We start from the raw sequence: 13,366 nt of genomic DNA on the forward strand, positions 1-13,366 counted from the left end.
TTCATTTTAATGAACACGTCTTTATGCTCCAAAAAACTGATAATACCCATGAAAGATTTATTAACTTTAATAAAAGATGCTAAATTCTAGACAAGAAGATGAGATTTTTTAAATGGTTTTTTAAAAAGAAAACTTTCTAGGAAATGATTAGTAAGATAGGTTCCAATAGTGGAAAAGATCACTAGGCATACCTTTGGAAGCAAGGGAATAAATGTGCACCTAGGGGAAATCTCAGAATATTACAAAGAAACATAAAATTCAGTCTTAATCTCATTATATTTGCACTTTCCAAAAACATAAAAAGTTATTTGTCCTCACTAAAAAATAGTTATGTGAAGTTTTTGCAGTGTCTAGAAGAGCTATTATAACTAAATGCTTTTAAAAGAATTAATTGGATGTTATTGGTTAAATGTAGCATAAGCATGTATCATTTTTTTAAAAAAACATCTTTATTGGAGTATAATTGCTTTACAATGGTGTGTTAGTTTCTGCTTTATAACAAAGTGAGTCAGCTATACATGTACATATATCCCCATAACATGTATCATTTTAAATAGAGAATTGAATAATATGATCTGGTGCCCATAGTGATTCACACACACACATACACACACATCCCTACATTCTTGTCTAAGAAGGTATTGCTACCTTGTTTAAGGGTAGGCAATTTTAAAAATGGAAAAAAAAAAAGTACAAAAATAGTTAAACAATAAAATGCACAGGCCTTTGGTTTTAAACAAAAATGTTGCAGATGTCACATTTAGGAATAGGAGATGAAAGGGCAAGAAATGGGGAGATTGATACTTTAGTAGAATAAATATAAAAGAATTTCACTAAGAAAAAAAAAGAAAAGGCTTTACTTCAAATTTATTTGGGAGGCCAGAGAAACACAAATGTAAAAGATTCTGGCTTCTATGCGTTTGATGCGGAACACAAAGTGACAAGAAAGTAAAGGCTTGTTTCAAAATCGTGAAAAAGATTAATGTCAAAGAAAACACATATTGCAAAGAATGGTAAAATTCATTTCAATAAACCATCCATGTTTATATTAGAGAATGGTAACTATGTGTTTAAAATTAAATTGAGTTTATTACCTCTTAACATTGATGTTTTATGAAATAGAAGACTTAAAGTCTTTATGTTACCTTCTGATATTAAATTTTGTTGAAAGGCCAATTGAAGTTTCGTTTTTAGGAATAAATATCTAGATGTTTCTAAGTAATTAAATCTTGTCACTCTTGTACTTCTGATGAATGAGGGTGGTTGGCATTCGTGCTTTTAGAGCTACTGATGCAGGTTTAAATCATTTCCGAAAGTCAAAGGTGCAAGTGAATTGCAGAAGAGAGCCACACAATGATGGAAAGAAGTGCATGCTCGGCAATTTGAAGTGTCTTTTTAATACATATACGACTCCTGTGGTGCAACTTTATGGTCTTATAAGACCATGTAATCGTCGAGCTTCAGTCTTGTGGGGCTCTGTGTAAGTGTAAAGGCACAATAGATTACCTCATCATTCTAACCGAGCAGAAGGGAAATTGCTTATTCTCCAAGTACACAGCAAGCATTAGTTAAAGTGCTCTACATGCAAGAGTTTCAGGCATTGTATCCCTGGGTACTTGATTTAAGTCAGTAACTCTTTTAAAAAGGCAAAATTCAAAACAATGCATTAGAAGATAATGGGTTTTTATTGGTTCCAGTATCTTTTCATATTATCTCTTCTTGATGGACTGTGAGTCAGGCGTAGAGAAATTGAATTTGTATTCAGTGCATTTATTTTAATGCAGTTGTGAAAATTTTATTCGAAAGGCACATTTTGCTGTTTTTGTTAAATGAAAACAGTAGGTGCGTATTAAAGCATGCTATGCTGATTACTTCCCATGGGAAAAGGTGTTCTTGTTTGTGAGAGTTAGGTCCACATTATTTCCTTTTGGCAGTGTTTCTCAGAGAAGTAAAGCTGCTTCAGTACTTAAGGATCTGTGGAGCTTATTGATGTCAATACCGTGAACATCCTTCAAACAGTTTCGACTGTCACTGAAACAATGACTTCCACATCCGATTCGTCCATATGGATTCATGGCTAAGCTGCAGATTCATTTCTCTAATTACCTTTTGGATAACCCTTTTCAATGGATTAAATGGCACAGACACCACTCATTATGACACTGATATCTTCAAATATGTCCCTCCTCCAATGTTCATATCTTTGTTAATAGTATCATCCAGGCCCAAGCCAGAAAACCAGGGCTCCTCTTTTCCCCTTCCCACCATCTGTCACTATGGTCTGTAGATTATTTCTCCCCAACATCTTTTTAATCTCCTTCCACTCCCCACGTCCAGCACTGCTTTTTTAGTTCAGACCATTGTCATTCCTCGCCAGCCTGACCGCACTAGTTTTCTATCTTGTCTTCCCCATTCACATCTGGCTTGTTTCCAATCTACTTTCAATATTTTTCCATCCTGGCTTCTGAGTGAAGCCTCAAGAGCAAATATGATTATTTCATGTTTTAGCTTATATGGCTTTCTGTAATTCTCAGAATAAAATTATTTTGTTTTTAGTACTGCTGGATCATCACAACAGTGTGTCTCTAATCTTACCTTGGCTGCTTTATTCCATATTCCTCTTTCATTCAACCATTTTGAAGAACATCGAGCTCCTGAAATGCCTTGTGCCTTTTTTTTTTTTTTTTTTGCCTCTGTGTTCTGCACAGGGCATTCACTGAATTAGTCATCCAGCTCTCCTACCACTTCTCCACTCTTCTTTAAAACCGTCTGTACCACCTCCTCCAGGAAGTCTTTTTTGACCACCACTCCTTCCCCTGACCCTCAGAACATTTACTTAGCTTCTGATAGGCAGTGATGTTGTTAATAGGGTCTATGATACAAAAGCAAAATTGGATGTAAGATGCTTTGATTTATCTCTCTTTCTCCATTAGATTTAGAGCAAGTTGAGAAGAATGATCACAATTTTTTTTATCACAGTTTATATGAGTTTAACTCCAAGAGCCTAGTCAAGGGTTATTAATGTGCTTTGAATGATTGAATACAGTGCTGGAAATAGACCTTCCCCTCTCTAAAATTCCATCTATTACAGTAAAGAGACCCAAACCACTTTTAATGTCACAGTATTCCTTTTGTGCCGTATGTTTCTGTTTGGATATTTTGGTGTGGCAGGAAAACTGTGTGAGATTCTATCCTTGAAATATCACACTAGATCCTACAGCCATTCTGTTGATAAGGAGAGCAGTGGGAGAGGAGGTTGGAAGATGGGGTAGAAGCAATCATAAAAGACCAACTTTTATGGAGACTAACTGAAGACTTTTCATTAGGGAGGGCATTTGCCAAGTAGAATTCTGTGGCAGTAGTGGGAAGAATGGCTGAAAGTGAGCTGAAACTGGAGGGAGGGAGACTATTTAAAGGTTGTTGTGACAGACCTAATTGAGTTTGGCCTTGGAGTGAGAGAAGATAGACACAGAGGTAGAACCAACGTGACCTGGTCACTTACCATCTCTTATGATATTTCATCAGATCAAAAGCCTTTAAGCCATTTTTAAAAGCTTGTATGCAGAGTATTTGTTTTGACCAGGTATTGAATCCTTTATAATATTTTAAAGCTATGTCAATAACTTGAGCTTCTTCAAACAATTTGAGTGATACGTTTAAACTTTTATGGGATATTAAGCTATGAATGAAAATTAAAAATACATGATTTATTAGAATAGAAAAAGAATTATTTCTTTATTAAGGTATTTGTTGAACTGGGCAGTAGCTAGGACTGTTAAATACAAATTTAACACGTCAGTAACTGTAATAAATACATTAAAACCTGAACAAATCATGCTCACTATGTTGTAAGCATCCTGAAAACTGAAATAGTTGATGTATTTGTTTTTTCTTTTTATATGTAGATGTCTCTCTGTAAAAATAATAAGTTATGAGTGCTCTGCATGCATGTATGCTTATATGCATATGACAATTCTTTATTCATGTGCAAGTAGAGATGTAAGGATACTAACCTCATGTTGTCTTAGATATGGTGTTAGATTTCATCCATACCTTTATGGAACATGACTCTGTAAGTAACAACCTGTAGTTCAATTTCTTAGATTTATTTTGTGTTTAGTTTCACTCTGAAGCAGTGCATGGTGTTTAAACCAAGCGATTGTTCTTCTTGATTATAGCTATCTGCTATGTACTGTGTTTCAGTGCATCTGATCTTTCCATCTTAAAATCACCAGGCAACTCTTTGTTCTAAAACTAGTTGACACAAACCCTTAAGTACTAAGCAGTGTATGCCTCACTGACCGTATCACCCTTGCCCCCAGGAGCCTTGTTATCCTGCAGCCGTATCTCATTAGTCAGCTCCAATACTTTTTGATCCTTCTTTATGAATTCAGCAGTCCAGATTTGTATGTAGACACTAAATTCCCTATGCAGTTAGGCAGTCTCAGAGCAAAGGCAAGAGATTTCCCATATCTAATTTGGTCTGTAATTCTCGGCCAGAGTTTCCTCTCCGCTTTAACAGAACTGTGTGTGCACCATTCTGTGTGTGTGCGTGCATGTGCATGTGTTGTGTCTGGTATGTATATTAGGTCATATAATTTAATATCTTCTCCCAGAATTTTAGTGTGTCTATGCTCTATTCAGGGCCACAGTCACCAGCGTGGTTTGATTTCAGGAGTGCTGAGAATATTCCATAGTAAAAATTATCTCTACTGAAATTATACAGTACATTAAATGCTATCATTAGAGAAATTTGTTTTTTCATTTTTGCCTTCTCTTGAAACAGTGTATCAGTAAATGGTTTGGAAAGGTTAACATGCTATTTTCTTCATGCGATATATAATAAGAAAATTAAGTAGTGTTGTTGGACATTAACTTAGGACCGAGGTAAGAGCAAAGGTTCCTTGAGGAAAGAGAGGCTGCTAGATTTACATCACCCATCCTAGCATTTTAGCAGCGCAATCAGAACGGCTCCATTAAGATGTTTTAAAAAAAATATTCTAAATGCTGAGTACTAAGAGGTAAATAAGAAAATAATGATAATGATAAGGGCAGGTAGCAATTATTATGCAGTCACTAAGTGGCAAAAGATGTTCTAAGTACCTGTAATCCTCAGCACAGATCTGTGAGGCAGACACTATTATTATCCCCATTGTGCAGGTGAGGAAAATTGAGGTTTAGAGAAAATAAAATGCTTTCCCAAGGTCAGATGGATACTTCTGGCACAAAGACACGCGGCCTTTCAGTGGGAGGGCAGTAAGTAAGAATAGTCTTTGCTTATACTACATATATGCATATACTGAATTCTTAAATGCCAATTATTTAAAGGAAAAAGAATCACCAGCATGATAATTAGGCATTTTAAAAAGCAAACAAACCTCATTTTGGAGTCCTTTATATTTGGACTTAATTGCATATTTATTCTTATATGGCTTCCAACTTCATTTCTATGTTCTCATAGTTTCTGATTTTTTTTATAATAATACTGTTGTAGATGTACTTTATTTTACTTTAAACTTTATACCATATTTTATTTATTTATTTATTTTTGGCTGTGTTGGGTCTTCGTTTCTGTGCGAGGGCTTTCTCTAGTTGTGGCAAGCGGGGGCCACTCTTCATCGCGGTGCGCGGGCCTCACTATCGCGGCCTCTCTTGTTGCGGAGCACAGGCTCCAGACGCGCAGGCTCAGTAACTGTGGCTCACGGGCCCAGTTGTTCCGCGGCATGTGGGATCTTCCCAGACCAGGGCTCGAACCCGTGTCCCCTGCATTGGCAGGTGGATTCTTAACCACTGCGCCACCTGGGAAGCCCTGATTTCTTTTTTAAACTCATGTATTTTATTTCCCTTTTTAAAGTTTAAATTTAAAAAATGTTTAGAGCATTTTTGGCTATTTTTCATTTGTTCAGAATTTAGTAGGCTCTGTGTTTACTGAAGTATTGCTCTGATATATAGAAATAGATGTTTAAGTATTTTTCTTTTAACAATTTTAATTACAAATAGTCACACTTATGATGAAAATGACATTGTGAAGTAGTATCAGTGGAAAAAATTGTATTGTCTTCCTCAGGTAATTACTGTAAAGTTCAGCCTTATATTTACAAATTATACAGTGTTATACTCTAGTTGCTGTATATAAAAGAAATGTGTTATTGTTCAAGTAAAAAAAATAACTGACAAAATAATATGCCAAGATGTAAAAAGAAACTGTTTTTCTATGTAAGGCATCTAAAAGAAATGTGCATCTTACAATTTTGTAATCCAGCTAAGGAAAGGACTATAATAACATCACGCTCACTGATGTCCTTTTATTCATAAGCTTATTTGACATTCATGCTAACCCTATCTAACATCCTTAGCGTGTTTATGTTTATTTTTTTTAGACGAAAGGACAACAGAAGTACAACATTAAATGATTAGTTTTAAGTAGCAGGTTGTGCCAGTGAGAGAGACTCTTGGCCATCAAAGTTACTAATCATTTACTTGTTTTTCTGGTTTTGATAATACTAAGAAGAGAAAAACTTAAAATACTTGAAAGATACACTTTTTATTGTGCCTCCTATTCTTATGACATTTCTTATGCATAAACCTTACACCCCTTCAAGAAAAATCTTACTAGTAATTGTCATTTTATTGAAAGTGACATTAAAAATCCTTCAATTAATAAATATGACATTGGGTCCTAGTGTCTTCTATTCCCCTTGCATTATTCTTATTTTCTGTAATAATAAAGTGGTTTCTCCTGAGCTCCTTTTATGTGCTGGGAAACTAAAGACATAGGGAGTGAGACCAGATATCTCAGTAATACGGGCCTTAGAGAATTGACAAGGACAATGGCCTTTTAATATTTGTACCGAATTAACGGTAGGAATAAGGCTTATCTCCTCATCAGGGCTCACATGTGCCCCGGAGCCTTCTGTTCTCCCGTCCTCAGTGGGAGGTGGATGCTGGTGCCAAAGTCATGATCAGAGAGATTAGATTCGGTCTTCCCATCTCCCTGTACTTTATTAATCTTTCATTTATACTTGGATTAGATGAGATTCCTTTAGCCAAATCCACTGAAAAGATTCGTTCATTTTAATATTTATGCACACTGTCTAGTCCTTAAAGTGGCTTCTTTTTGTCTGTGCGCTTAATTGGATCAGTGGGTTTCTTCTTATTAACATTTTTCTTTTTCAAGATTAAGGTTGATGAATAAAGTTAGTGACATCTGGCTCAGCTCACCAGCTAAATGCAACTCCTTTAATGATTACCTTATATACTATGGGATAAAATGAACATTTGCTATAAAGATAAAATTTAGTTTAGAATGGCATAGTGTTGAATCATTTAAAAAAAAAAAAAAGCAAAACTCTAATATTCTATGAATGTCCTAAAGCAGGAGGTGGGGAGGGATGACATTTAATGGCACTAAAAAAGTAGCTTTGAAATCCTTACTTACTTGCTCAGGTATGAGAAGTACATGTTAGAATTTCTGGGACTAAAATGAAAATTTACTCCACCCAAAGGGTGTCAGAATGTAGCCTGAAATATTGACATAATTTAATATGAAACAATAATATTTTTTAAATGTATCAACTTTCGGTTTGAAGAAGTTTTGTTGTGGCTTTTTGTTGACAGTATTCGTTGGGAATATTGCTTTTTACAAAGCAGATTAATTGTCTTGTGTTTGTAGCTGTACTTGAGCAAAGTTTCTAAACCTGGGCACTATTGGCATTTGGAACTGGGTGATTCTTTGTTGTGGCGATTGTTCTGTTCATTGTAGGATATTTAGAGCATCTCCGGCCTCTGCCTGCCAGATGCCAGTGGGCTCCCACCAGTCTTGATATTCAAAAATGTCTCTAGACGTTGCTGAATGTCCCCTGGGAAGGAATATCTCTCTGAGTTGAGAAACACTGTGTTACAAAGGCATAGGTGATTTTTACTTTTTTCAGATTTAAAATTCTTCATCAGAGTTACACATATAATGAAAGCTTAGAAATAATAAATAGTTCATAAACAGTAAGAATCTTGGAATCTGACTTATTTGGGTGCTCTCTCTACAGCTCTCACTGTATGATTCTTGACAAATTACATGCCCTTTTATTTTTATCATCTAAAAATAAGTTTTGTTTTTGTCATCTAAAAAAAGATAATATGAGTATCTCACTCAAAGTGTCATATTTAGTTAAATGAGATAATGCATAGAAAATGGTTAACGCACCTGCTGGCACACAGTAAGTTCTTAAAAAATTCCTGACTTTATTTGTTATCAGTGGCAATAGTTTAGCTAGTTTTATCTTAATGAAAGGCTATGATAATAGAATGGTATTATTAAATGGAAATAGCAGAGTAAACATTTTGGACAATTCTCTTGTTTTAATTATTTAATTGTTTCATATTTACTATTAAAAATAATTGTTAGTATCCAGTCCCTTTACATAGCTTTAAGATTTACAGAGCTTATCAAAGACCTGTCAAAGCTACTTTATGTTGTGTAAAATGTATTTTTGATGCAGACTTGTCAGAGTTATTTTATAGTTTAAGTAAATCATAAAAAATATGTTTCTCTTCTTTTTTGTAGCATATTTCCACTTCATTTCAAAGCTGTAGCTGACGTTATAAATAACCTTAAGGTTTTTCAAATAGGTATATAGTGCCTTCAATGCATGGTGAGGCCCAGAACCCTGAATAAGTCAACAAAATGTACTCAAACTTAAAAGGGAGCAATAGTGCAACACTTCATGGCTGAAATTTACAGGAGAAAATTGGATTCCGAACTTGTCAGCAATTCTGTATTCATGTCATAAATGAGATACAGATATGTCACATATTTTAGAAGAATTAGCAGCAAATGTAAGGTGCTTCTTTTGTGCTGTTACAAATTAGATTTTTCTTTCTTCCCTTGAGAAGCCAGATTGAACAAAAGAATCCTCCAAAAGAGAGAATTGCTGAACATCAAGGCCCTGTTTCTGAAAACTAAGTAGAAGAATAGAGATGTATGCTTGGTGTTCTGAATCAATTATCAGTGAAATGCTGTTATACCATTCAGAATAGAGGCCCCAAAGTCAAGGTTTGCTTTCCCAGCAGTCACTGCTTTTAATAAGCTTAGCCTTGGATATCTATGAAAGACTTATTTTCACAAACTCTAATTGGCAAAGATAAAAATCTTCATTTCTTAAAAGTTGACAGAAGATGAGGACTAATTTTACTCTAAAAGAAGCCATAAGACACTTAGCCAAGTTCATTAGTAATTGGCAGTAGGTTCAAGGCTAGATCACGATTGACCAGTTTGTCTTACACAGTGAAAAAAGTAGAAGCCACTCATGAATTTCTGTGTACCCTCATGTACTCCATTCAAGCAAGACATTAGAAGTTTGAATGTGTGAATGTAAAACATTACTATTTTAGGAGGTAGAGAAGGAGGACATGGGTGAGTATAGTATACAGTATATTAAATAATGCAATACATATCCAGTATATAATTGAGAAAATTAAATACAATATAATTTTAAATACTGCCTAACGATTTATGGAAAACCAGTCAGAACTATTACCCATATTCTTGAGTATATCTGTCCAAATAAAAGGTAAAGTTTTATTTGTGGCCAGGAACTATTTCAAGTCCTTTTAAAAATATCACTTATTCTGGAATTATTTTAAGAAATATTATTCGGCTACTAGTTTATACCAGTGTTTCTGCAATTAAATAAAATCCTTCGAATTTTTATTTCTTGCTCTAGACATTTATATAAAGACTGTGCCTTACAGAAAAATAATTGCATTTTAAAAGTTTTCGCATGGGCAGTATTCTGCATTAGTTTTATTATGCCACCATCTGCAAATGACCCAGTTATTTCATTATTGTTTTTCCTGAGTTATGCTAATGAAGTACAAATGGGGAAATGTTGGGCACCTTAGTAATCCTGGATTAGGTATTTAATTTTTCGAAGGTTAAGAAGATAAAAATCTGCTTATTATAGGATACCTAAGTAATATATGTTTATTAGTCAAATGTAGTTCATAATGTGGATCCAAAAAGTATAGCCAAATCACCAAGAACGATCTAAAATGGTATTCATACTTGTTTATTTGCTTTGATGTTTTACATGTTTTCTTTTACATTTTTAGCTGCTTTCAATATAATTTAAGAAAAAGAATTTCCTTCTGCAGCAATTTATTTTACCTTCTAGTTTTGGTGTTTTACCATGTTTTTATACATAGTATAAATCCCTTGAAGTAGAATTGTTGGATTAAAGACGGTGCATTTTGATAGACAACTACAGCCAAACTCTCCTCTAAAGAGGTGGCACTAATTTGGTACTCGTGTGGCAGATCCTTTGAATTTTGATTTCTTGCTCTGGACATTCCAATAAAAATTGTGGCTATTAGAATAATGATTGCACTCAAGAGTCTCTATAAATACACAGTAACAAACGGAAGTATCTGTACCCTCACTCCTTGCTTCACACTGTCATCAAGTTTATAAACCTTGCTCATATGATATATATACAATACCATTTCTTTCATTCTGAGTAAATCATTCAAGTGTCTATTCTGAAAATATTTATGCACCTTGCTCATTTGCATATGAACAAATTTTGAGAAAAACGTTTTGCAATGTCTTATCTGAAAAAGAATTTTCAAATATATAAACTACAATTTTAAAATGTATCACCATGATGGTAAGAACATTCCAGAGCTTGACTTTTTCCCCTGAGTACATAAAAGTACAATTCACAATCACTGTATCAGAGCCTAATACTTAGTAATTGTTATCAAATAAAATGAGAAAAAAATTAGCAGCCCTGTAAACAAATAAAACTTTATTAAACATAATTAGATATCAGTTGTTGCTTAATGTGAATTAAAGAGCCAAGGAAATTGAAGAGATAGACTTCATTAATCCCCAATCTATTCTAACTATCTGGAACATAAATAAACATGATTATTTTGCTGAGTAGAATATTACTCTAAAATTCATGAATGTTTAAAAAAAGGTAGGATGTCCCTCTTTTTCTGTGATGCTTTGTATAGTACCATAAATATTCATGAATAGTGAGTATCAGTTCAGGTTATCTATGTGAATATAAATTTTCACATAACTGGCCACTCAGTGTTCATTGGATCATGCTTTTGAATATGAATTCACTAGTATCTCAGATGCACTATGGATCTGACCCAGCTCATGAATATTCACACACACAACTGATCTTTTTGAAGGTAATCACATCCATAAAGATGGAAATCTCTTTAGTTTTCAGTAATGAGAAATGCGTGAAGATTTTGGTCCCAGAACAATTTCACAGTATACTTGCTTTTCATTTTTTGGTAAATGGTAAACTTTAAAATATAAATACATATTCTGTGGCTCTTTCTTGATAGAAGGTCTTTTTTCCTTTTCCCTTTAAAAGATCTTGTGTGTGATCTAACCATGATCACATTTGTTTCTTTTACTTGCTGTGGTCACAGAAAAGAATGGAAAGAGTTAAGCAGTATCTCCAGTCCTTATCCCAAGCTCACGTCCGCTATTTAGGCTTGGTCATAGATTCTCTAATGCAGAGTGTCCCAATCTGCTAATCTGCTTGTGGGCATGGTGCATATTTTACATATAAAGACCCCTCCAAAAAAGATGAGATTATCTTATGCCATCTTTTTTGCATAAAGGGAAAATAATATCCTAAGCCAATTAGAATTTTCATATGTTAGACATAGGATGCTGTGATCATGGAGACCCATAATTATAAATTATATATTATTTTAGCCCATGTTATATCCCACATTATCATTGTTTCTCTTTCATTATAATGACTGGCATATGTTTGTGATACCTATCCCAGATCAGTCAGTCGCTGTAAGTAGGTATCAAAATCAATGACCTGTCCCTTATTATCACCATGCTCTAGTTATTAGTTGAACTAACCAGAAAAAAGAAAATTATTGTTCATAAAGGTAGTGATAAGGTATCAGCCACCTCTTACTTCTAACACTGATATCGTCAAGCCTCTGAATGAGTTTTTCTTTATCAACATGTACGCATTTTTGGTTGTTACATAAGCACAGTTAATAAAGTATGCTCAGTAACAAACATCTATTTGTTTTGGGTTTTGTTTTTTTTTTTTTTAATTCAGGTAACAGACCAAACTATGTTAGTGTATCACAGAGAATCATCAATATTGAGCTATTCTGAATTCTCCTCTGCTCAAACCCCTTCATGAATATGCATATACCACCGAAGCCCCTTCGTGAATATGCATGTACCCTTAGCTTAAAACTTCCCCAGTTTTGCTCTTTGGGGAGACAGTGCTTTGGGGAAAATCCCTGGTGTTCTCCTTACTTGCTGCAAGTAATAAATCCTTCCTTCTCCCCCACCCCCCCCAAAAAAAAATACTGCGGGCGGTCGTGGTCACACTGTGTCATGAGGTGTCGTGAGGTGCCTTGTAAGCACCTTCAGAACTGCCTCAGTGCAAGGGATACTCCCAGCAGCAGAGTTCTGATACTGCCTGTTTTATGCATCACCGTTGTTCTCAGCAGAAAGTAATTTGGCCCCCCAGGGGTTATGTGACGACGTCTAGAGACAGTTTTGCTCGTCACACCGGGGTTGGGGGGGGGGGATGTTACTGGCCTCTAGCGGGTAGAGGCCAGAGATGCTTCTAAACATCTACAAAGCACAGAACAGCTCCCGCTACAAAAAATCACCCAGCCCTAAAATGTCGATAGGGCCACCATCATATAAACATGTGTTTGAAGAAATGGTTCCATGTCTAAACTTTTGATTACCACCGGATTAGAGCGCTTTTGTAGGTAAAGCAATGAAAATGTATAACAGTATTTTGCAAGTAAAGTGAAGACAGGTTCAGTTATTAATTCCAAATTTGAATTAATTGATTTTTCTTATTTTTTTTTGGGTAGCAACAATTGTGTTAAATGAACTCAACTGGACGAGTGCCTTAGATGAAGTTTTCAAGAAAAATCGGGAGGAAGATCCTTCATTGCTGTGGCAGGTGTTTGGCAGTGCCACAGGCCTGGCACGATATTATCCGGGTAAGTGCTTAGTGATCAGGAGGTACCAAATAAAACTGTAAGTACCAGACTTCGTTCTTCTTGAACACTCTGTTACTTTCTCTTACTTGGTAAAAGATGGTTATCACACTACTTTTAAAAGGAAAGAGTATTCCTCCTTCCTTGGCTCTGTATCTACCAAAATTATTTTAAACCAAAACACCTGAGAAGCAGCTGGCCCATGGAATCCCGTGGGCTGCAGTGAGACCGTGGGCAGGTATCTATGGACCGGGAACAGGAGGTTATCATGAATCCTAAAACAGTTCTAAGGGTCCAACTGCATAGCCTGGACCATGAGTCACATTAGAGAACTGAATAGAATTTTTAG

At 35.1% G+C, this 13,366-nt stretch overlaps 1 protein-coding gene across 7 annotated transcripts in view; it reads left to right on the top strand.

Moving 5' to 3' along the window:
* CACNA2D1 (calcium voltage-gated channel auxiliary subunit alpha2delta 1) overlaps positions 1 to 13,366 on the top strand; it is a 501,522-nt gene that overhangs the window by 346,118 nt on the left and 142,038 nt on the right. For all 7 annotated transcript variants that reach the window (XM_057549676.1, XM_007178942.2, XM_007178943.2 and 4 more), the window contains one exon: positions 12,889 to 13,020. In XM_057549676.1, coding sequence (XP_057405659.1) covers positions 12,889 to 13,020 — 132 coding nt within the window. The remainder of the gene's footprint in view (positions 1 to 12,888; positions 13,021 to 13,366) is intronic.

The sequence above is a fragment of the Balaenoptera acutorostrata genome, chromosome 7 (genome assembly GCF_949987535.1).
Source record: "Balaenoptera acutorostrata chromosome 7, mBalAcu1.1, whole genome shotgun sequence".
Taxonomy (NCBI): Eukaryota; Metazoa; Chordata; class Mammalia; order Artiodactyla; family Balaenopteridae; genus Balaenoptera; species Balaenoptera acutorostrata.